This window comes from Elgaria multicarinata, chromosome 2 (assembly GCF_023053635.1).
Source record: "Elgaria multicarinata webbii isolate HBS135686 ecotype San Diego chromosome 2, rElgMul1.1.pri, whole genome shotgun sequence".
Classification (NCBI taxonomy): domain Eukaryota; kingdom Metazoa; phylum Chordata; class Lepidosauria; order Squamata; family Anguidae; genus Elgaria; species Elgaria multicarinata.
In genome coordinates, this window is record NC_086172.1 from 113363665 (window position 1) to 113388670 (window position 25006).

The following is a 25006-nucleotide window of genomic DNA, read 5'->3' on the forward strand; positions in this document are numbered from 1 at the left end:
AAAAAACCCTGCATATTCCTGTGTGTGTGTACGTGTGTGTGTGTGTGTGTGTGTGTGTGTGTGTACACATAGAAATACTACCGTAAAGTAGCATACCCCTTCTGACAAGCCCAAATAGGCCCTTCTTCTCCCTTCTTTGAGTGTGGCCCTGTTACTTCCTTCTGTTCTTTTTTTTTAATTTTTAGAAACAAATAAAGGCAATACATTTTTGGCTTGTCTACCAAATATGGAAATCGCTGGCATAGGCCATGAACAGTTGCCATTTTGTGGCAAATGTATCTATTTTAATTGATGTCTAGGACCATCTTTATCTTTTAGGCTGGTTGATGTGAAATATTTAGCATCTTGCATAAAAATATACTCCCACATATCTTCCATAATACAGTTCATGTCCCTTTCCCACTCAGTTAATTTTTGTTCAGCTTGAATATCTCTATTCAAGACAATGTCATAATATTGAGAGCAGTACTAGTTTTTATCACATTACTAATCTTTTTTCCCTTCAAAATCCTTCATTTCCCCCCCCACCTGACTCTTCCTAGCCAGCTCCATTATAAACAATATTATCTGGGAACCGTGATATAACAGGGGTCTAACTCCTCTCATTTTCAAACATGACTTTTCATAATTAACAAGATAGTTAATCTTATGAAAAATATTTGAATCTATTAAATTCATGATTAGACCTTATAATTAAAACAGCCAAGATTTACTCTTATTTAGGAATATTTATTTGTTTAGACCATTATAAACTAATTTTTGTTTTATTCATTTTTAGCGCATTGATAATCCTTCGTTTCTGCCAAGGAGCTCAAAGTAGCATACATTGCTCTCCCCTTTTTATCCTCACAACAACTCTATAATGCAGGTTAAAGCTGACAGAGAGTGACATCATCCTGTGAATTACATGGCTTATTGGGCATTTGAACCTGGGTCTTGTTATTATTATTATTATTATTATGTTGTTGTTGTTGTTATTTAAAACATTTCTTAGCTGTCTTTCAGCGCAGAAGTGCTCCCAAGGCAGCTTACAACCATACATAAAACTCTGAATCTCACACCTTAACCACAGTACTGTTGTTTGGGGATATATCAGAACTAATTATGATCTTAGCCCATGTGTTTTATAATAATTGAATTTTAGGATTATGTCAATATTTTTGCCATGTCTTTTCTTTCTTTCTTTTTGAGCCATAAAAGTAATAGCCACCAGTTGTGTTCTTGTGATAAATATGCGAAAGCCAGGAATGATACCTCCCTCTCGTCAGTAATATTTTCCTGGTACCATAGATTTCCCCCATTGTTAATAAATATAATGCATTGGTGTTGCATACAATAGTAATTCATTGCTCCAGAAGTTTCTAATATAGTAATGGGAAGCATTTGCAGACACCCCCCTCCACAGCAAATAAAGAATATTTATCTTTCCCAATACTATTAGGCCTAACCCAGAAAGTCTCATTTTACTCTGTTTATCAGTGTTATTCCTTAATGTATTTTTATCACTGGTATGCAATTTAATTCAAGCTGTTACTTTAAATATAAAGGAATCTTAGTAGCTAAGTATGTATTACAGTGGTTTCTATGGAAATGAGCCAAACCCTTGTATCGAATTAACTGTCTTCACTAAAATTCATATTTATTTATTGCATTTTTATACCGCCCAGTAGCCGAAGCTCCTATTGAAAAAGATATTCAGCAATATAATACAGTGTCACAGTGCAAACTAAATGAAACAAAACTCCACATTTCTATTGCCAAGTGCTTACCATACTGCAAAGAGGAAATTGAACCTTTTCTCAACTAAAACAGAGTCTTGTATCTGAAAGACACAGGGTTTCATTGATTTATTAATTATACCATAATGCATTTGTTACTCCTTAACGTCCCATAAGACACTCTGTTTTTGCAGCAGCAGGCTAACATTATTACCCCTCTGGAAATTTTTCTCTGTTACTACTTGAACACTATATAAACCTTTAAAATAGCTTGATACAAGGTACTGTTGTGCATGTCTAGGGAATGAAGAACTCGCAGGTTGCCTGTCTTGCGAGTTTGCTGAGCCCTGCTCAGCTGGCCCTGTTCCGGGAGCTGCCCTGGTCGAGCACTTGGCAATGCACACTTTCCAGACCCCCACCCCACCCCACCCCCCGCGCTTCACTGGTGGGGGTGGGGAGAGAGAAACACAAGGCAGCCACCATTAATGTAGTGGGGGGAAAGGACAAAGGGTGCGCACAGGTCTGGGCGGACCTGAGTTCCACCTGGATCTGCACCCCCTTTGTCCTGCAGGCAAAAATCTACTGGGTGCTTCCTCAGGGCCCTAGAGGGCTGGACACGGTAGCGTCCATTGCCCTCATGGGTCCAGGCGGATTTTGAATCTTATAAAGATTCAAGACACATTTTCTGTGTCTTGTCAAAAATTATTCTGAATAGAAAGACTAGAATAAAAAGGGTTAAACACTCCTCTCCCACACCATTCTTCTGCTTAAATTTGTAGCTTCCTAATTCTGTAGTTTTTAAGGGGGACTTATTGTCCCGTTTAGATTCAGCTAAATAAAACCTTAAAAAGTGAGCTTGTTAACCATGGGCAATGTTAGAGGGACACAACCATCACCAAGTCTCTAAAAGGTTATTGTGAGTGGGTGTCCCTTGTGAGGTCTAGACTTGTTGACAACGGCTTTAGCTCCCTTTCCCATTCCTAGAATATATTTTGATGAGCCAGAAATCTGAGCACTAGGCTTTGTGTTTATTTCTTCCGGCTAGAAATTAATGATGTGGTACTACCCATTCCTCCCACCTTCCTAAAACGTTTTACTCTGACTCTTTTAACTGTAATTCTACCATCTCCATTTTTCTTTTGAGGTAAGAGAAATGAGAATAGTTCAAAAGTACAAATGTGAGTATTGCAACCAGTGCCAAACATTTGAGAAGGCTTGGACCAAAATATCATATTTTGTGAACTTGGTAAGGGCATTTGAACAATACAAAGTTCTGTCCATTTTAAATAGCTTTGGTATTCACATGTTTTTGGTATCCCACATAGTTTTATATAAATGAGATTTTAACACTAAGACCTCAGCTATGTTCAGATCTAACAATCTGCCACCTTCTATTCCATTTTGGTACACAGTTATTGTTCCTGTAATTGGCTATTAGGAGCTTGCAGGAACTTGTCTTATTTTCCCACTCGTTTTAATTGTCCTGAAAGAGCTACATAGACAGAAATAAACTGTTTCAGTTTCTGAATGCTGCCATATCCTTGTGTTCTATGATCCGGCCCCGGAAATCTCCCAGTGCTTTTGTTCCTGTAGCAATTTTCCCACTAGCATCACAAGACTTGATTAATCCAAATGCTGAAGTCCCACAGGCACTATAGTTATTTTTAGCATTATAGTTGTGCGAAGGGTGGGTGAAGATTTATGGTTTCGTCTAGCAAAAATCTAGCCGCCTTTCTCCATATGGGACTTGGACGCGTTCCAGCAGCTGCATCCGAAATGCCTCATCCTTGATAGTTGCCATCTCCTAAATAGCCTTTTAGTTCTTTAATTAAAATTCTAAGACCCTGAGAATCTTGAATGAAAATAGTCATATACATAAACAAGAATTCTTAACATGCTGCCTTGGTAGAATGTGACACATCTAGCTTGGTCCTTAAACATGTATAATGCCACCTCAGTGGTCTCCCTCAGGAAAAAAGGAGCTTCAGGAGTGTGAGTGAAAAAAGGGATGCTTCGCCTCCTCCTTCTCCACTTAATATGTTCCTCTCTTGAATCTGCTTTTTCCCCTGAATGGAGAGGGGATGGAAAGTGGCCCATAGCAGCTTGTTTGCCTTTTGTTTTTATTATTTTATATAATAATAATAATAATAATAATAATAATAATAATAATAATAATAATGCCACATGAGGAATTGGTGCCTTTCAAAGAAAAGTCAATGTATAACATCTGGAGACCTGATGCTCTCGGTACACATAAGCTGATGGAGTCAACGTGAACTCACTACCTCAAAGACCAATGTGTATGCAACTCAACACGAGAACTAATAAATGTATTTTCAGAGTAAAAAGCATGTTGATTATACATTGATAGGGATGTGTATCTTCGAACATCTGCACAGGGCTCATGTCACCCATTACTAAAGACAGGAAGAAGAGACACTATTCTGCTAGTTTTGGTGGCAGCCGAACCTGGGCCATAATGTTGAGGCTTGCAAGCTGCTTATGTCTCTTTCAATTATAAACATGGAATTATTATTTTTTATCAAAGTTTTGATCCCTGAATGTGCATACGTACATCTTCATGATTCACACAGACCCTATTTCCTTCACACAGGATGTTTGCCATGGTTTACCTAGTGTAGTGAGGCAAGAGCTAAATCACTTTCCATAATTATAATTTTTAAAGAGAGAAGCCATCAAATCATTATGGACAAATTCATTTGCAAAGAAACATGGGCATTAAAAACCATAGGGAAATTTCAGGTCTTTAGTTTTCTTGCACATGTCTTTTTAATTCTTAGGCACTTTGCGCTGTTTCAAGGCTCCAGCAGTATTCTCTGCCAAATAGTGATTCATTTGTGCAAACAGATAATTATGAGGCAAACGCCACTTTTGACAAGCAGAGCAAGGCTTGTCAAGCTCTTTTTCCCCCTTGGGCAACACCACTTTGTGTTTTCAGTGCTAGATTGTATTTGACATTTAATTTAAAAGCCCTTGGTACCTACTCATAGGACTTTACAATGATAATAGAGATAAAGCAACTGAGAGCTGCTTATGACAGAACCTTTATTCTTCCAATTGTCCCCACACTTCAGATTGCGCTGAAGTGCCTTATTTGCATTGAAGAAAGTATTTTAACCTTGAAACGCAGGAAGGGGGAACAGACCCAGAATGATTTAATAACGGAACTCATTATTTTTGACTCTGAAATAATGCACTGATCCACCTGCCGTATATCATCCTGTGTGTTGCACTCATGAATGCTTTAAAAGGGAAAAGCAAGAGAGAAGGGAGATCTCTGTGAAAGAGTCAATCCCATCATTCAATCTGTAATCTTCCCAACACAGCTATTCCCCATGCATACGCACACTCTTGATCTGTTTTGGATGGCCACAGAGGCAATGCCACTATCACAATTTTTAGATCAGGCATGGGCAGACTTAAGTCTTGACAGAGTACTTTGTTTTTGTGTGAGTACGATGATATGGGCATGGGCATGAGCCAGTGGTAAATTCTTCTGTACAAACCTTGTAATGAAGAGCAGTAGTTAGAACAATTCTACAGTGCTGTTGCAGCAGTCCCATGCATTTCAGTGGGCTTGCTCAGGAGAATTCTTGAAGGGATGGTTTCCTATAATTACCTCTAATACATTGAATAGTTTGGAGATTAAAATGGATTTGATATTGACAGTCACACATTTCTACTTAATGGAGAATATGTTCTAACTACTGGAAAATAGCATCTTTTCTGGTGTAAATGCAGTAGCCTATTTGGTTGATTTGTGTGTATGTGTATGTGGTGGTGGGGTGCTAACAGCTTGGTATTGCACTCCTTTAAAAACGAAACAAAACTAACCAAGGAACTTGGGTGAGAAGGCCAATATATCTGACTTTTCCATTGACGCATGTGGGTGTACTTTTAGAGGAGTAGGGAGAAGAGACATTTCTCTGTAAACCTAACAATCTGTTGTACAAAAGTAATGTCTGCTACAGAAGGCCTTTTCAACTCCTTATGTCGCTCTCAAACACCCACTATGTGATTTTTCTAAAAGCAAACTTGCCTCCCTCGTGCTGACTTATGGATTCTGGATGAAGGATGTGAAAAAAGCAGCTAGTGGTGGGCTGACATAGTTCATGAAGTTGGCATGGCTGCATCTGCAATGCAATATGCTGCCTGTTCCTAATGTAGCTTAAGAGTTACCTGGAGACCTTCTTCTGCACACAGGGAACATATTCATTGAATAAAATGATTTCTTTGAGACTTTGTGCATGGAGGAAGAGTTATTTTGAAGCACAATGGGAAAACTTCAACACCTGTTCCAATTTTCAGAACAAATGGACACATTCTAGAGATGTGGGCTCACTACCCAGACATAGCACCTTTTTTTAAAAAAAAGAAAGTGGTTTTGATAAATCCGTTGTACGTTAACCACATCTATAGCTCGGCGAGTTGGCCTGACGCGCCTGATGAGTACCATCAAAAGGCAAATGCACAGCGCACTAATGAGCTGCTGAGCAGTTGTCAGAAGCATCACTCCTAATGGAACAAAATTACTTTATGAACAGACAGGCTAGGAGGCCAGTGAATGACTAATCTGAAATTCTTTGAATTGGTTTGATTCATCAGTGGTGAATCTAATTTTAACTGGAACAGGCTCCTCACTGTATTTTAAGGGATTGGTTTAGGGTGCTTCCCCCCCCCCCCCACTCCCATGGTGTTTGCTTCTGTGTTTCATACAGAAGTCTGAATGAATGTGTGAGAGGGTGACAGTGACCACTCTGCACAAAGGAAGTCCTATATTCAAAACAACTAATGCAAATCAGTCTGGCAAAGAAGTATTCAGGGATAGTCATCTTCTGTCTGTACTTCTCCAATTCTCTTTCCACATACACATACGCACAGAGACTCTAACTTTCCCACCCACTTTTTGCTGTGTTATTGAAAGACCGTGTCAAAGGTGTCTGCATATATGTGACTGGGATCGGGAATTGCTGCCTTTTGCAGTTTAAAAATCTGGATACATGATATAGCTCTACATTACTTTTGTGCCTGTCTCTCTGGTCCAGTTCGTACCGTCACCATGGGTTAAACAAGCCCTGAAAGTTATAATGGGTCTCTTAAAACAAAAAGAAGACCAAGAGAAGTTTTCATAGCTTGGAAACTGAAGGAAGGTAGGAACAATTTCTTGAGTAGCTCAGTGGCACACATGGTGGATAAGAAATAGGGTGTAGTGATGGGTAGGCCCCTGTACGGGAAAGTAGCAAATTGCACATTTGAAATTGATAACATGATATGCCCTTCTACTTGGGGTGCTTCAAAACAGGGCGGCTCATAGCACTATCAATCAATAGATGTTGGGTAGCTCTTCGGTCTCCCTCAACTGAGTTTTTGTGGGAAGAAAAAAGCGAAGTAGTATTGGGAAACCACAGGAATGTTATAACTGGAAGATTATGACATCTGCCCCCCCCTGGTAAAATGCTGACCCGGTTCTCACATAAGCGCTAACTGTGGGTTAAACAATCCATAGTTGTGGCTGTGTGGCAGTAAATGCGCTGCCTCCTATGCTCTTGTCACTTCTACTTTCCGAAAGAACCCAGGAACTCCTCATTCCTGGATTGTTTTCATGAAATGTGAACATGCTACTTAGACTTAAACAACCCAGAATTTAAAACTACCAACAAACCATGGGTTAAAACTCTTGAGTTGTTTAACCCTAAACAACCCAGAATGCCAAGTTTGTACATCATGGCAACAACCCCAGAACAAGGTTGTTCTGGAAAGTGGGTGAGCAGGTGGGAATCAGCATGCTTGCTCATGTGTGCTCACAAACAGCATATGGTTTGTTGACCTTGGATTGTTTGATCATACAAACCCATTCTTTATGAAGAAGGCAGGGTGATTGCACAGCATTCATAGGGTTTCAAAGTTTTAACTTGCTTTATTTAGGGATTAATGCTTCAGATTCACATAACATGTCAGAAACATATTTATTTTGTATATTTGTGTGATTCTAATTAATGTTTTTGTATATTGTATTTGTGTGTGTGGGGGGGGTGTATTTCTTTGTAAATTGCTTTGGGACTCCTTTTGATAATGTGAACTAATACATAAATGTAACTAACTAGCCTTAAAATTTCCAAGGAGCATTATGGAGGCAGGAGGAGGGTTATGCATTATTATTATTATTATTATTATTATTATTATTATTATTATTAACAATATTTATAGGTCACCCTATAACAGGGCAACTCACAACAATAAGTTTATGAGTTGGCAAATCTTCATCACTTGGAAGAATCTCAACTTTATTTGACTTTTTCTCTCATTCTTGTTTCTGTCCTGATTATAGGACAAAAATGGATTCAAAAGGGCTTTAAGTGGCAGGCAGGAGTTGTTGTTAAGATTTAATGTTTCCTTCCTCCTCCCCACCCCCCAGTCTACACTTAGCACAGAGGCTCTGTCATGGCTTTGATAGGGTGAGCCTTGCTATGCTTGCATATACTCCTGTAACTTCCAGGATCAATTACAGCAGTACACTCCGCATGGTACATCCCTTGAAGGCAACCTGAGAGCTTCAACTGGTGTGGAATATTTATTTATTTATTTATTTATTTATTTATTTATTTATTTATTTATTTTATACTGCCCATCAGTGGCAGTTCTTTGGGCAGTGCACAATTAAAAACCATTAAATATTATCTACTGGTAGTAGATAATTTTAAAGTTAAAAAGGCAATATATAAACCAGCTAAGTTCAGGGAAAGCTTGTGTGAAAAGATTTGTTTTCAGGAGGCGTTTAAAAGATCTTACATTTTCCGCCTCCCGAACCACACAAGGAAGGGTTTTTCAGAGGGTGGGTGCTGCTACAGAGAAGGCCCGCCATTGAGGTTCTTCAAGGCAACATTCCGTTTGTTTCTGAATGACTAGCAAGACCTCTGAAGATCGGAACTGAAATCTGGGTGCATATAAGGGAACGCGGTCTGCTAAGTATGCTGGTCCCAAGTTGTTTAGGGCTTTGTAAGATAACAGCATAACCTTGTATGTGGCTTGGTAGCTAACAGGCAGCCAGTGCAATTCTTTTAACACAGGGTTTATATGAGTAGAGCTAAGTGTCCCATTGAGCACCCTAGCTGCTGCATTCTGCACAAGCTGCAGCTTCCGAACCACACACATGAGTATAGCCCCACATAGAACGCATTAGAGTAGCCTAATCGTAAGGTTACCAGTGCATGAATGACCATGGCGAAGCTATCCCTATCCAGGAACGGGCGTAGTTGGCGTACCAACCGAAGTTGATAATGGGTGCTCCAGGCCACATAATCACCTGGGCCTCCAGGGACAAAGATGGATCCAGAAGCATGCCCCAAACGACGGACCTGCTTCTTCAGAGGGGGTGCAACCCCATCGAGAACAGACAAATACCCCAATTTCCAGATATGGCTTCATACCTCCTATTAGTATCGGAAGGTGTGCAGATACTCAGCCTGTTCAGCAACAGTTGTCTTCTTCTGGCATAATTAAGGCCCTTCATGGCTTCTAGCTCATGTGACCTTAAGGACCACCTCTTCCTATATGAGTCCACCTGTCAGTTTGAGGCCTGGTCACCTGTTTTTCCATCCAGTCCTTATAGCAGGATGATGATTGCTAGAAGCAGGACCTTTATCCTCATGGCCCCAAGGCTAACAAACCTACTGAAGAGGTTAGGAAGTCTGTCTAACCTCTGAAGGTTAGGCAGATTAGAAGGACTGGTAGGCTTTGCTTTTTCAGCATGATTTTCACTGAGCTCATTTTTTCTTCCTTATAACTATTTTAAAGGCATCATTGTGTTTTTCTCCAAACGGTTTTGAACCATTTTTGGAAAAGCAAGGATACATTTAACTGTTTAAATAAAGTCCCATTCATATGGGTATCTAAAATACATTCCCCTTTAATTTGTATTATTAAATCTGTCCTTGAAATTGCACCATAGTTTCAATTCTTCCTTCTGAAGGTGAAATGCTGGCTGGCTGGCTTTATACCTGGCAGGATATCTGGCTAATAGGATGAATGTTTCTGAAGCAAGCAAGCTGTTTCAGCATTCTGTTTTTGCTGCTTCCTATCCTTGACCTGTGCAAGATTTTTTTCTCCCTCTAGAGAATGCCTCATGAGCAATTTCCAAGAGAACCTCAGCACAAACCCCTTTTTAAAACTTTTTTTTTTATCACAATCTAAGCAGTGCTAATTGAAGAGAGAATGTGGCTTCTGCGCCTTGCTAACAGCAGCCTTGCCAGAAAAATCTGGAACTTAGCTATCGGGATTTCTCAGGACAACACTTCTTTGCTGGTACTCCTAGATTTTAATTTCTTGTTTTTGATTTTTTACTCACCTGCAATTAAACTCATGCACAAAGAGAATCTGCTTAGTAGCCTCGCTTTGCAAGCTGTGTCCCCCTCTTTTTACAGCATGCACATTTTTCCAGTATTGAAAATAGTGCCCATCTGCGATTTGCAACCTCAGTTTTTATAGGTTACTCGCTGCCAGTTTGTGTTCACATGCTGTGCTGCAGAAATCATAGAGCTGTAGAGACAGAACAGGAGAGGCTGTTCTGGCTGATCTAATGGAAGAAGCTTAATTTCTAGTGCATTCTTAAAGCAGGCGTGCTGGTTCTTTGACCGGCGTTCCTTGAGCTGGGAAAGCAGGTACTTAACTTCCCTGTCAACAGTCCTAGGAAAGCAGCCTTCTTGGGAGCGTATGTTCCAGCCTCCTCTTCCTAGCAATCCTATACCCAGTCACTTGGGAGTAAATCCCACTGAACTCTGAGTTATTTCTGAGTAGACATGCATAGGATTATTCATGCATTTTTCATGTGGAACTCTGGCCTGTATGTTTGTATATCCACTAGAAGACAAACATGCATGGGCGGTTGGGGGGGGGGGATAAAGTGAAAACTGGTAATCAAAGCTAAAACTGTTCAAAAAGCTGGAACTTTGAAGTCTCTAAATAAGCCATCCTATTTAGGAAGTGTAAATTTATGCATTGAATTTTTGACTCTTGCTTGGAGGAAACTGGAAGTTCTTCAAGATTAGCAGAACTTTCTGTAAAAGGTGTTAACATCGTCTGTTGGCATAATGAATGCATTGCTGCTGTTTTCTGATTTGAGATTGTCTGTCATTGTGTGATGTCCATCTGTCTCTCTTTCTTTGCATATATATATATATATATGTGTGTGTGTGTGTGTGTGTGTGTGTGTGTGTGTGCGCGCGCTATAAAATAAAAACATACATGCCTTCCTCTACCTGATTCTAGTGATGGAGTAGAGCCTTTCCATAATAATAATGAGCCAGATTCCAGATTTATTCAGAACTTGAATTGAGAAAAGATTTGTTTTCATTATGCATTTGACAGGTATTCTGCTTTGATCTATATCTGTTTCTGAAGTTTGCTCATAAAGGTGCACTCATCCTTCTCTACATAGAGGAGATCTCTCTTTGCCTTCTATCTATGACATGTTGCTAAATTAGATAAGATAGACATTTGTCCCAACTCCTGATCACAGTTCATGGCCAATTGTTCCTTGCTCCTATTGTGAACACCCTTTAGCATTTTGCTGGCTATTTTTCAAAGTTCTGGAAGAGAAATTAGTCTTTTCTGGTTGCTATCAACCACAAGCCATGTTGCCAGTTGCCTCTGGCAATTGGTATAATGTGCATTTCCAGTACCACCCCCCTGGCCACCCACCCTGGCCACCCACCAAATGTATTTTGATGGCTTAATTATCACCTGCCCATTTTTTTTCATATTAGACTTATTCTACATGCATATTTAGGTTTTAATAGTGATTTAGAACCCAAGCTCACGTAGCTTTAGCTAATCCACTTTATTCCCCTGCCCCATAATCTAATATAAGGAAAAATATTACTGGCCTGCATTACATGGATATTTTTAAAGATTGCTTCAAACACTTATAAATATGAACTAGTTTATTATTTGTTCATTAGAATTTACGATTTCACTCCAAAGCCTTGAGTAGATTACAGATTTTCCCTATTCCAGGTAGTTGCTCTCTAGTAAACTTGTCAGCAGTTTCTTAAAAGCTCATTATTCTTTTATACCTCAGGTGACGCAAGGTGCCATGAAGCAGTGCATTCAGCAAGAGTTCGACAAAGTACGGCGTCTGGTTTGTGAAGAGGAACAGAGAGCTCTCCACCTGGTGGATCTCCAAGAAGCATTGGCCACTGCTCACACAACGGAAGTTCTGGCTGAAATCGATGTCCGCATGGAAAAATTGATGACTGAGATGGCAGAGCTCACAAGGCAGCTGAACACCTTTAATGAGCTAGCTCTTCTCAAGCCTGAGGTAAATAAAGAGCATATGACGCAGTTAACAGCAGAGGGCTGTAAAGCTTTATGATGGATGCAGAAGTTTAGTCTCCTTTATTGCTTGTCAGCATTTAGAGGTGGCCACAAATTCACCAAACTTCTAAGAGGATTGTAAGCAATAACCCATTATGAGTTGCATGTGGTTATGTTGATACCCAATTGACTTAGGTGGTTTGAAAGGGCACAAGGCCAACTGCTTCCATCCATTTTAAAGTGGGATTGTAGTGTTTTACTGCAGCAATATCTTGTATCTGATTATGTGTATCAGGATGTATATAAAAAGTTTTTTTTTTTCATTCTTGCAAACCTCTCAATTTCAAGGTGAAGGGAACAAAGTATGCACTTTAAAAAGAATAGATTTGCTAATATTTGATGTCCAGGGCTGGCTCTCGCATCCAGCAGAGTGAGGTGGTTGCCTCAGGCAACAGATGATGAATGTGGGGAGGAAGCAACAGTAACGTGTTGGATAACAGAACTGTATATGCCACACTGCTTGCCCCGCGCCCTGCCCTCAAATGCAGTAGAAGACATTGTCCCATCACCAGTGCTGAAGTAGTATTCAGCTGCCTGTTCAGTCAGCTTCTGTATCTTGTCCTTTGCCTCAAGCATCAAAATGTTTTGAACCAGGCCTTTTGATACAAAGCCCCTTTTTTCTTTTCAAGGAGCCTGAGATGGTTTTCTCTTCTTTCCTAGAATGGGTCTACATTTTTTATTACTACTTCCAGGCTGTTAAGAATTTTCTATGGCAGCTATTTTAGTCACTTTGGTTATAGATGCCACATACAAGATAGGTGAAGAATCCACGTTCTACTTCCCTTGTGTAATGAAGGCTTCCTATACCTGATATTTATTTATTTAAACATTTGTATCCCACCCCATACCACAAGGATCTTAGGGCAGCATACAGATAAAATCATACAAACAGTAAATATACACAGCTAAAAACAAATTAAACCATTAATAAGCTAAAACTAGTACAGAATTTAAAAGCAGTAAAGCCAATTAAAACAATTAAAATTATGTACAGGCTTAGTGAATTTAGCCATCAGAGGCTTTGTTAAAAAGCCATGTCTTAACTTGGCACTGAAATGAAACCAGTGCCGGCGCCAATTGGGCCTCCAACGGGAGGGCATTCCGCAGCTATGGTGCTACAACTGAGAAAGCAGGTTGCTTACCCAATTCCTGGACTCTGGAACCACCAGTCCACAGAACTTCCAACTTATCAGGATTCAGCTTCAGTTTATTAACCCAGCCCATTACAGCCTCCAGGCACTGGTCCAGCAACTTCATTGCCTCAGCTGACTGCAATGACAAGGAGAAGTAGAGCTATCATCAGCATTCTGATGACACCCGACCCCCAAATCCCTAATGACCTCACCCAGCAGCTTCATGTAGATGTTGAACAGCGTGGGGGATAAAATAGAACCCTGTGGCACCCCATAGTTTAATAGCCATGGGGTGGAACAGGAATTCCCCAATACCACTCTCTGGGATCGGTCCTACAAGTAGGAGTGGAAACACTGTAACACAGTGCCTCCTACTCCCATCTTGCAGAGCCGATCCAGTAAGTTACTATGATCAATGGAATCAAAAGCCACTGAGAGTTCCAGGAAGATCAACAGGGTAGCACTCCCCCTGTCTTTCACCCAGAGTAGGTCGTGAGTCAGAGCAGCCAAGGCTGTTTCAGTGCAGTGCCCTGCCCTGAAACCATACTGAAATTGGTCTAGATAATCCGTTTCCTTCAAGAACTTCTGAAGCTGCCCAGCCACTGCATGCTCAAGCACCTTGCCCCAAAAGGGGATATTAGCGATAGTTCTCACATACCTCTGGGTCCGGGGAGGGCCTCTTCAGGAGAGGGGGCACTACAGCTTCTTTCAAAGCAGCAGGCACCACCCCCTGACAAAGTGAGGCAGTTACCAGCAGAATGCCGATTAAATTTTGTCTTGAAATTCTGTAGTTGGTCAGGTAAAGATGACAAAACTTAAGAAATCTAGCCCATCACTCCGTGTTTGCGTGTGTGTTTGCGTGTGTGCACACGCCTGTGTGTTGTAGAAACAGGCTTGCAACAAAACCAGGAAAACTTATCAAGCACCTAGTGTGATATAAAAAGAGATGTGAAAATATAAGGCACATTCAGATCGTTTTAAAGCAGAATGTAAGAAAAGCTCTGTTGGATTAGACCAGAGTCCTCATAGTTCAGTCTCCAGTGGTCAACCAGGTACCACTAACCTTCATGATCCCTAGCAGATGAACATGAAGGGTTATATTTGTGTATCATCGTGACTAATAGCAGTTGATGGACCTCTCCTTCATTCTATTCCTTTTTAAAAATAAAAATAAAAAATCTTTTCTACAGAAAATTTCGTAGATAATTATGCATGATGTGAAGCAATACTTTTCTTTTGTCTATTCTGAATCTACTGCCAATCAATTTAATTAGGTGACCCCAAGTTCTAGTATTATGAGAGAGGATGTAAAATTTCCTTCCTTTCTCTATACCATTCATAATTTCATGAACTTCCCCTCCCTCCAATTATCTTTCTCCTGAGCTAAAAAGCTGTAATGTTTAGCCTTTTAGCATACCAAAAGTACTCAAGCCCCTTAATCATTATGGTTGCCTTCTCTACATTTTTCAGCAGTATTTTATCCTTTTTCAGATTGAACAACCAGAATCGTATAAGTATTACAAATATGGTTGCACTATAGATTTACATAAAAGTCATTATGATGTTGGCCATCTTAGTTTTCAATCCCTGTCCTAGTAATACCGAAAGTGGAATTTGTCCTTTTCCCTGTCATCATACTACATGTTTGATGTGTTGAGCTTTTCACGCGTTGAGCTTTTGTAAAGAGTCTACCAAAAAGTATCATTATTTGAAATCAGATGGAAAACAGCAGCACAAGAAAACATATTGGGGGGGACATAAAAGTGCCTTTTAGACTGGGAAGCATGTGACAAGTGACTTTCTTTCAAGGAACCCTGGGGGAGGCAGTGCTCACCCACCCACCCACCCCGATGCTGCCTGTATTTTGGACTTTCTGGCCAACTTTATACTTATATAGAAATTTTATTTATATATTAAATATACTGCCCAATAGCTGAAGCTCTCTGAGCAGTTCACAAAAATTAAGACCATATGCATAAAACTATATAAAACACGAAAACCTAAAACTGCTATATAAAAATACAAGCAGAATAAAACCTAACAGCAATGTAGAGATTTAAAATACAGAATGCTAAAATGCTGGGAAAATAAAAAGGTCTTCACCTGGCACCAAAAGGAGTACAACATAGGCGCTAGGCAAAACTCTCTAGGGAGCTCATTCCACAGCTGCGGTGCCACAACAGAAAAGGCCCTCTTCCTGGTAGCCACCCGCCTCACTTCCTTTGGCAGGGGCTCCCAGAGCAGGAGCCCTGGGGATGATCTTAGGGTCCAGGCAGGTGCATATCAGATAACCTGGACCCAAGCCATTTAGGGCTTTGAATGTTAATACAAGCACTTTGAATTGGGCCTGGACCAGGACTGGCAGCCAGTGATGCTGAAAAAGCATTGGTGTAATGTGATTTCTTTGGCCAGTCCCTGTTAACAATCTTGCTGCTTTGTTTTGGACAAGCTGAAGTTTCTGGACTATTTTAAATGGTAGCCAAGTTGAGGTTGATAGTCATGATGCCCATGAGGTTTAACAGTGCTTGCATTTCATCCTGAGCACCACTAAGGTTTATGTACAAGGTTTCCTCCCCTCTAGTCAATTGTTCTAAAGCACTGCATTTATCCTATGTAGAAATTTGTGTTCTGGTTGTACATTTACTCTTTCTGTCTAAGCAAGCATAGTTAAACTTGCACATTATTACAACCTTTTGGCTGCCTCCCTGATGTCTATTACCATCTCAAGATTATACTCACAGTTGGGGTAGAGAGGAGGGAAACTGTAATATGTTCCCAGTACACTGCTTTATTACTTGTTTGGCTTGGTCTTTCTATCCACATTGATTCTGTGGAAGAGTTTATTGCTCTTTAGATTCATAGCTATCTGGACTTTTGCCCTCTTTGACATATAGAATAATACCCCAAAATGATTTTCCTTTTTTTCCTGCAGATTTTATATCTAGCAACTGTTAGTAACAGAACCTCATCTCTTCAACCATATTTTAATATGCCTGCTCTATCCATATTGCCTTTTTAGTGCCAAACAGTCTAATTCCCTCATCTTGGCAACTTCTGGCATATAATAATAATAATAATAATAATAATAATAATAATATATTTATTTATTTCCTGCCTCTCCATCCTGATCGAGGTGGGGAACAACAATAAGTATAAAACACATAAAATATTGATTAAAAACATAGTATACATTGTTAAAACATGTATACATTCAATCTCTCTCTCTAGATTTGGGGATGGGGGGGCGCACAAACAGAGAGACTGGACTGGCATGTCACGACAGCCTATCATGGGCAGCCAGTCATGGTGGGTTGTTGTGTTGTCCAAACTTGGAACTTTTTCCATGGATGGCTTATTTTTCAGGGAGAAGCTATGGCTTGTTGTAGGGTTATTCTTGCTCACAATGAGTTGTTGTATTATCTGAACCTGGGAGAGCAATTTTATTTGGGGTTGAGACTATAGAGCCACTTGGCAAGAGTAGCAAAAAATGCTGCCGCTTCTCTCCTTGTGAGTGATCTTGGTTGCCGAAGTCTGCTGAGCAATAAATTGTGCTGTGGTGGCCTGAGCACTCCTTCCTTCTTTGCCAGTCACCTACCCATCTTCCCCGGACTTTCGCTGTTCTTCTTGTTGGCGAAGTAGTTACTTTTAATCCATGTGAGCTAGCTGTGGGTAATCTGCACAGTGACCTTGAAGGAGCTTGTTATCCTCCCAATTTTGTTTGTATCTTCAATGTGCCCTTCCCTACAGCATGGTTTTCCAAAAGATTTCCTTGCAGAGTAAACCTCTAAATATTTGAAGTGAAGTTAGTTTTGCATTGTTTTGACACTTCGATTGTCCTATGTATTGCCATGATGTCTTGTATAAAATTTATTTTCATTTGATCAATAGAAAGCAGCCGATATTAACACCCACCACCATTTTGGTGAAATCTTGCCAGCCTCACTTGCCTAGCCATTGGTGCCATAATCTATCCTCTCTGATAATGGCCTTGCCTGTATGTTGTCCACTTTCATTTCTGGCACCATGGATGCCTTTGATACCAGGGAAGTGTAGTAGCTCACTTAAAGCTTAGGATCACCTGAGTGCCAACCTATCCATTGCCTTAGGTGCAAAGTTGCATTATCACCAGCTGTGTTATCTGTGGGATGTTGTGTAGGGCATGGGGTTTGAACTTTGATCACTGAGCATGCGTTCTAAAACATTTATTTCTGTTTCTTCCATCTCTGTCTAAGAACATAAGGGCCATGTTGAATCAGACCAAGGCTCCATCTATCCCAGTACTCAGTTCACACAGTGGCCAACCAGCTATCATCCAGGAACCCACAAGAAAGACACAGGTGCAACAGCACCCTCCCACCCATGTTCCCCAGCAACTGGTGAACATAGGCATACTGTGTCTGATACTGGCGATATCACATAGCCATCAGGACTCGTAGCCATTGATAGTCTTTCCCTCCAGGGATTTATCCAACCCACTTTTAAAGCCATCCAAATTGGTGGCCATCACTATGTCCTGTGGTAGTTCCTGTGTGAAGTTCCTGTGTGAAGAAGTACTTCCTTTTATCTTTATCTCCCTCTTCACTTGCTGTCCCTCCACCCAAATCTGGTTTATTAAGACGCCTACCCCAATTTGCCCTTTTGAGAAGCCATACCTACTGCTCTGCAGGTACCTCAGCAACATAGAAGTCGATCTATCAACCAAAATCTGCTAGCTGCTGTCCATAGATTTTGCAGTCTGGGGAGCATGGTTTGCAGGCCCCAGTAGCCCCCGCCTTTCCTGCTTCCTAAGTTTCAACACTAATGGCCCTTGCCTTTGGCATCACCAGTGGGCTTGTTCACACTACATGGCAGCCCGCTGTGGCTTAATTTAAGCCAACCATGGTGCCCAGCTTACTGTGATTTATCATGTCATGTGAACCCAGGCACCATGCCTTGTTGGGAGTGGGCAACAACCCAACAACAGCCCTTGGCTTATTTCAAGGTTGGTGCCCACTCCAGCAAACCATGCTGGCTAGATTTGTGTGATATGACAAGCTGTGCCAGCATGGATTTATTAATGCAAATTGTGCCAGCAACCACAGCAGCAAACCCAGGAGGCGTGGCTTGTTGGTAGTGGGCAACAACCCAACAATACTCTAGGGCTTATGCAAGCCATGCCACCTGGGTTTGTGTGACATGGCAACCCATGCCAGCACGTGTATTAATGAAAATTGCTCCAGCACATGCAGCAGCAGAAATAAGTTTATTTCCCCCTGCTGTAATTGTGCAAATGTGGTCACTCAGTGGGGCTTCCTCTTCAGAGATGTTTCCACAGCCCCTTTACCTTTAACCATAAAAGTGAATGACTTCCATATGTTTGCAGAGAAGTTCACATGGTTATAGCTGAGAAGAGGTAAGGACAAAACCGCCACAGATGCAGTTGACTCAATTCCAGGAAAAGAGCTAATGATGGCTAATAAGTATGCTGAGAGGTCAGAGAAAAGGGGGCAGAGAAAGAAACATCTGTGCTTTGATAGACCCTAGTCCAGGGTAGATTTACTGCAATGGAAAAAACCAAACAAAAATAAGATAAAATATAAACTATATCATGCTAGATTTGATCAGAGATTCAACTAGTCCAGATTTCTGTCTCTTAAAGCAGTCAGACAGATGCTTCGGGAAGATTGCAAGCAGGGCACAAAAGAGAGCTCCATCCTTTGTTATGTCCTCCCAGTATGCAATATTCAGGGCATGTGCTTCTTTACATGGAGGTTAATAGGGGTGAATGTGGGAACATGGGGGTGAGCAATCATCAGCACTGCTAATTGCATGGATACCCAGCAGTATCAATGTGGAACTTGGGGAAGCAGTGATACGTTCCCCAGAATTTTGGTGCTATCGGTGCAGGCGGAAGTCTAGGTTCCCATTCAGCAGAATTTATTTATATTTATTGATTTATTTGTGATATTTGTATACCACTGAATATAATAAAATCCGTCAGCAGTTCAAAATACATATTAAAATGTAATTAAATACAGTATTAAAACACAAGATTAAAAGCACAAAATTAAAACAACTACAGTAAAACAATTCAAGGAGCAGCAACATGGGGTGGCTTGATTACTTTCCTTACAGCCCAGGGAAAGCTTGGGTGAAAAGGCATGTTTTCAGGAGGTGCTTAAAAGATGTCACATTTTTTTGCCTCCCCAACTGCACAAGGGAAGGTTTTCCAGATGGTGGGTGCCGCTACAGAGAAGGCATGCCTTCGGGGTTGTTTATGGCAAAATTCCAGTCATTTTGGAATGACCAGCAAGGCCTCCTCTCATTATCTTAAATGTTGCCTGTGTAAGGGAAGGTTGTCTGCTAAGTATCCTGGTCCCAAGTATCCTGGTCCCAAGTTGTTTAGGGATTTATATGATTGTTGTTTTTAAATGGATACTGTTATTTTTATACTGTTTTTATGTTTTTAAATTTTTGTTTACTTTTAATGTTTACTATTTTTAATTGTTGTAAACCGCCCAGAGAGCTTCGGCTGTGGGGCGGTATATAAATGTAATAAAATAAATAAATAAATAAATAATAACATAACCTTATTCGTGGCTCGGTAACTAATAGGCAGCCAGTGCAGTTCTTTTAACACAGATGTTATGTGAGCGTGGCTAGGTGTCCCAGTAAGCATACTACCTGCTACATTCTTCACTGCCTGCAGCTTCTGAACTATGTACTACAGTAGCCCCACATAGAGTACATTGCAGTAGTCTAATCATGAGATTACCAGTGCATGGATCACCATGGCTAGGGTATCCCTATCCAGGAATGGGCATAGTTGGCATACTGACCAGTTGGTAATGGGTGCTATGGACCACTGAGACCATCTGGGCCTCTACAATAACAGATGGTTCCAGGAGCACCCCCAAACAATGGAACTGCTCCTTCAGAGAGAGTGCAACCCTATCCAGAATAGGCAAATGCCCCAGTTCCTGGACCTGGGAACCGCCAACCCATAGGGCCTCTGTCTTGTCAGCATTCAGCTTCAGTTTTTTGACCCTCTTCCAAGCCATATCTGCAGCCAGTCACAGGTTCAGAATGTGCACGTCCTCATTTGATTCACATATCACAGAAATAGAGCTCGATGTTGCCAGTATACTGGTGACACCTTGCCCCAAATCTCCCGAGGACAGCTCCCAATGGCTTCATATAGATATTAAATAACATTGGAGCACAGGATGGTGCCCTGTGGTACCCCACAGGTCAGCTGCCATGAGGATAAGATGCAGTCACTCAATGCTGTTCTCTGGATCTGATCCGACCACTGTAGAGTAGTGCCTCCAACTCACAGAGACAGTCCAGGAGGATGCCATAGTTAACGGTATCAAAAGCTGCTGAGAGATCAAGAAGAAGTAATAGTATGTGTTCACCACTCTCCTGATCCATTCAATCAGCCCCCTGTGGCTAGCTCGAATAAGCCATGACAGGCAAGGGTCAAGAGATCATGTGGTAGGTCGAACAGATTCAAGGATCTTGTCCACATCCTCATGTTCCAAAAACTGTAATTGATCCCACAAAACAGGATAAGACGATGCACTAGATACCTCAACAGACACTGCATCAGAGAGCACAAGGACCTCCAGACTCAGCAGGGCTTGCAAATCACATTTTGAAATAAATAAATACACCTTATCATCTAAAGAAGCATACACACATCCCAATTACGTTCAGAATCTAAAATTACCCAATTAAGGGTGCAATCCTGTGCATGTTTAGATGAAAAAAAGGTCTGCAAATTGCAGCATGTTGCCTGGGGAATTCCGGAAGTTGTAGAACTTTTTCCTGCCTAAACATGCATAGGATTGCTTCCTAAACCACTGTTTTGGTCCCTCAATAACAAACAGCAACAATCCCAATTCTGGTCTAAGGTAAGACTTGCTCACCTTGCCCTTGTTGCTGTACATGGGCATCTTGCCAGAATATTTGTTTTAAGCTGCTGAAACAACGTGTCATGACATGTCTTCATATTACTATTTATAGGATAATATTAGGTAAAAGTACCCACTGTGCTAGATACAAAAGAGCATCTTGCTCTGAGCATCTCGTACGTATTTTGTTTCATTTGTCCTGCCTGTTGACAACACAGGCCTGTTAGTTAAAAGGTTTCATTTTGCTTTTACTCCCATCAGAGACTTCATTCCAACTTCTTGAGTAAAGATATAAAAGCAGCCTTGGTGAAATTTCAGTCACTTCCTAGAAGTTATACCAATGATGACTTCAAGAAACCAAGTTAAGAAAGAACTTGCATTGAATTTGTTAACTTTTTTGTTCTGAGCACAGATTGAGACAATTCAACACCTTTTGATTCACTTTTCTTCGAAAAGGAATGGTAGGTGTTTTTGATAGGTGGATGAAAAAGGTGGTTGATCTCTTAAGATCATAGAAATCTCTCCACTGTCAGTACCTTGATGTCCTTTGTTCACTCTGTTTTGTAGCTTCCTTCAGCTTAGAGAAGGATTCTCTGTAGTGGTCATTGTGTATGAGGATTTTGTCCTCCACTAGTCATGAGAGGAGAAGAATGTTGACTCTTGATCGAAATATCCCTAATAGACTGAGATGCTTCCATGTGATGCTTCCAGTTTGTCTTTGACTGGCTTGAAAGCAATTGAAGTTCTAAGGTGTCTTGTAAGGTTCAATTTACAAAAGTAATGGGGAAAGGCTGAGCATTGGCAGCTGATGTCTTAAAAACAATAACAGTGGGTGTTGCAAGACTTGGCCACCCTGCCGAGGCACTCCCATCAGAACAGGTCTGGCAGATCAGGTGGAAGGACCAAGAAAAACTTAAGACAGTACAACAAACAGAAAGCGGCCCTCCCTGGACCCCAGAGGTATGTAAGAACTACTGCCCTATTGCTAATATCCCCCCCTTTTGGCAAGGTGCTTGAGCGTGTGGTGACTGGGCAGTTTAGAGGAAACTGATTATCTGGACCCATTTTAGTCTGGTTTCAAGCCAAGGCATGGCACTGAAACAGCCTTGGCTGCTCTGACCAATGACCTACTCTGGGTGAAAGACAAGGGGAGTGCTATCCTGTTGATCTTCCTGGAACTGTCAGTGGCTTTTGATACCATTGATCATGGTAACTTACTGGGTCGGCTCTGCGAGATGGGAGTAGGAGGCTCTGTGTTACAGTGGTTCTACTCCTACTTGCAGGGCCGATTCCAGAGAGTGGTATTGGGGAATTCCTGTTCCACTCCATGGCTATTAAGCTGTGCGGTGCCACAGAGTTCTATTCTATTCTATCCCCATGCTGTTCAACATCGATATGAAGCCGCTGGGTGAGGTCATTAGGGGTTTGGGGGTTGGGTGTCATCAGTATGCTGATGATATTCTGCTCTACTTCTCCTTGTCATCGGAGTCAGCTGGGGCATTGAAGTTGCTGGACCAGTGCCTGGAGGCTGTAATGGGCTGGATGAGGGTTAATAAACAAGCTGAATCCTGATAAGGCGGAAGTTCTGTGGATTGGTGGTTCCCGAGTCTGGGAATTGGGTAAGCAATCTGTTCTGGATGGGGTTGCATTCCCTCTGAAGGAGCAGGTGCATAGCTTGGGAGTATTTCTAGATTCATCCTTGTCACTGGTGGCCCAGAGTACTAGGGGTCAGCTTTGGCTGATCCACCAGCTACAGCCTTTCCTGGACAGGGATAGCCTAGCCACAGTAGTGCACGCACTGGTAGCTTCCAGATTAGTCTACTGCAATGCATTCTACATGGGGCTGCCCTTGAAGACAACTTGGAAGTTGCAGCTAGTGTAAAATGCAGCAGCTAGACTGCTGACCGGTACATCTTACAGAGACCATATAACAGAATTGCACTGGCTGCCAATACACTTCTGGTTGCAATTCAAGGTGTTGATAATGACGTTTAAAGCCCTAAACAGCTTGGGACCTCGATACTTGTGGGAGCGCCTCTCCTATATATGCCTGCCCGAGATTTGAGATCTGTTGGAGGAGTCAAAAGTTAAAACCTACAACCTTGACAGAGTTTCATACAACAGGTTTCCTTGTTGAAATTTCTGAGGCTCAAAACACAAGGGAAGGGGCTCGGGATTCCTGGATTCATCCTTCCCAAGCAATCAAAGGCATATATGAAGCTGCCTTATACAGAGTGATATAACTGGTTTATCTAAGCAAGTATTATCTACTTCGATTGGCAGTAGTTCTTCAAGGACTCTGGCAGGAAAAAAGTCTTTTCTCAAACCTGCTGTCTGGGGTTGTTTTTAATAATAATAAATAATAACCTGAGAAGTTCTGCATGGTAAAGCACATGATGCATCCATTGAGCTTTAAGCCCTACGTTGTCCATATGGTACCAGGCTGCCTCTGTAATATTTGTCCAAGCTCAACTTTAAAGCACCAGTTATTTACTGAAGGTAAATCATTTAAGAAAGCATAGATGAGTTAATATATGTATTTGTTTTGTAATGAATGACACAGATAATGCTTTCTTGTCTAGTCAAATCCGATTAAATTTCAGTATTAACTGAAGTTTATATTGAGCATCTTCCTCTTATCAGACCCTCAAAGCAAACAGATATCAAAGCTTGCTCAGTTTTGCCCTTTTCTCCGTGGAAGAGAAAATGTTACTTGTGTAACTCCACAGTGGTATTTACATAGGATTGATTATTGCAATGCCCTTTCTTTGCTCAGAACGAGGCGCTTTAACGAGCACTGGTCTTTTTCGCCTCCGCATTTTAACACTTGTGTGTCATCTTCAACTCAGTGCTAACGTGAAAGCAACAAGGACCTGGCCCAGTGTGTTTGGGACTGCAGGCATTTATCATTTGAGCACCACAGCATATAGACAGTAGCACCATCTGAACTGCTAGATACCATTAGGGCCTTGTGCAATTACACACCATCTGCCACCCCAAGCACTAGATAAGGGTTATCAACCTGTCGGTATGATGGGGGTGGGGTGGGGGGGTTGATGAGAAGATGTTATCTTCAACAAATGGCATCCTGAGCCATTCCCATCTTGCCAGAATGACCTGAGAATCTGGTGTGAAGGGCTAAAGTGTGCTTAACTGATGAGAGCTGAGATGATCGCTTCTGGAGATACTGTTATTACTGCTGCAAGCCCAGCGTAATAAATGAGCTGTTCTTTTTGCCCTCCTGGTCAAGTGCAGCCTGCAGCTTGAAATGTAATGATGATGACCTCCGTTAGCAGGGTAGAACCTCTCTTTCATCATTAGACAGCAGGCCCTGTGACTGTCATATATTACTTATTTGCACTAGTCTAAACGTGAAAATCAATGTTTTTCAGTGCTGCTCCCAACATTGTTCTTTTTTTTCTTTTTGGTGTGTGTGTGTGTGTTTTTCCTGCAGAGCGCAGATGAAGAAACCAGGTGAGTCCACTTCCTTCCTCTTCCTGCTCCCCACATTCTACGCCTTAACTTGTTTTATGTGTATGAAATTCCATTGGGGATGGGAGTAAGGATTTTAATAGTCTTTTAAAAAGATACTGGGATTCTGACAAAAATGTAGAATTTTAGGGTTTTAGCAAGACTGTGCTAGCAACATGTCGAATCATGAAAACTGGAGAGCTGTTTGGCATTGTGGTTGGTTACTTCAGTTACATGTATAATTTATCATACTGATCACAATGATGGTCAATCCAACATATTAACCTTCCAGGAATGTCTATTATCTCCTCTGCTTGGAGTTCCTGAAGATCAGTGCTGGAGATGAAGATAGTTGATCAGCTGTGTTGGCTAATGGCTCATGATTTAAACTGCTAAC

General features: G+C 41.2%; 1 protein-coding gene across 2 annotated transcripts in view; it reads left to right on the forward strand.

Annotated features, from left to right (window-relative positions):
- The window catches only part of TRIM44 (tripartite motif containing 44), a 105967-nt gene that overhangs the window by 22037 nt on the left and 58924 nt on the right, over nt 1-25006 (forward strand). For both annotated transcript variants that reach the window (XM_063118817.1, XM_063118816.1), the window contains exons 3-4: nt 11815-12054; nt 24593-24612. In XM_063118817.1, the coding sequence (XP_062974887.1) occupies nt 11815-12054; nt 24593-24612 (260 nt within the window). The remainder of the gene's footprint in view (nt 1-11814; nt 12055-24592; nt 24613-25006) is intronic.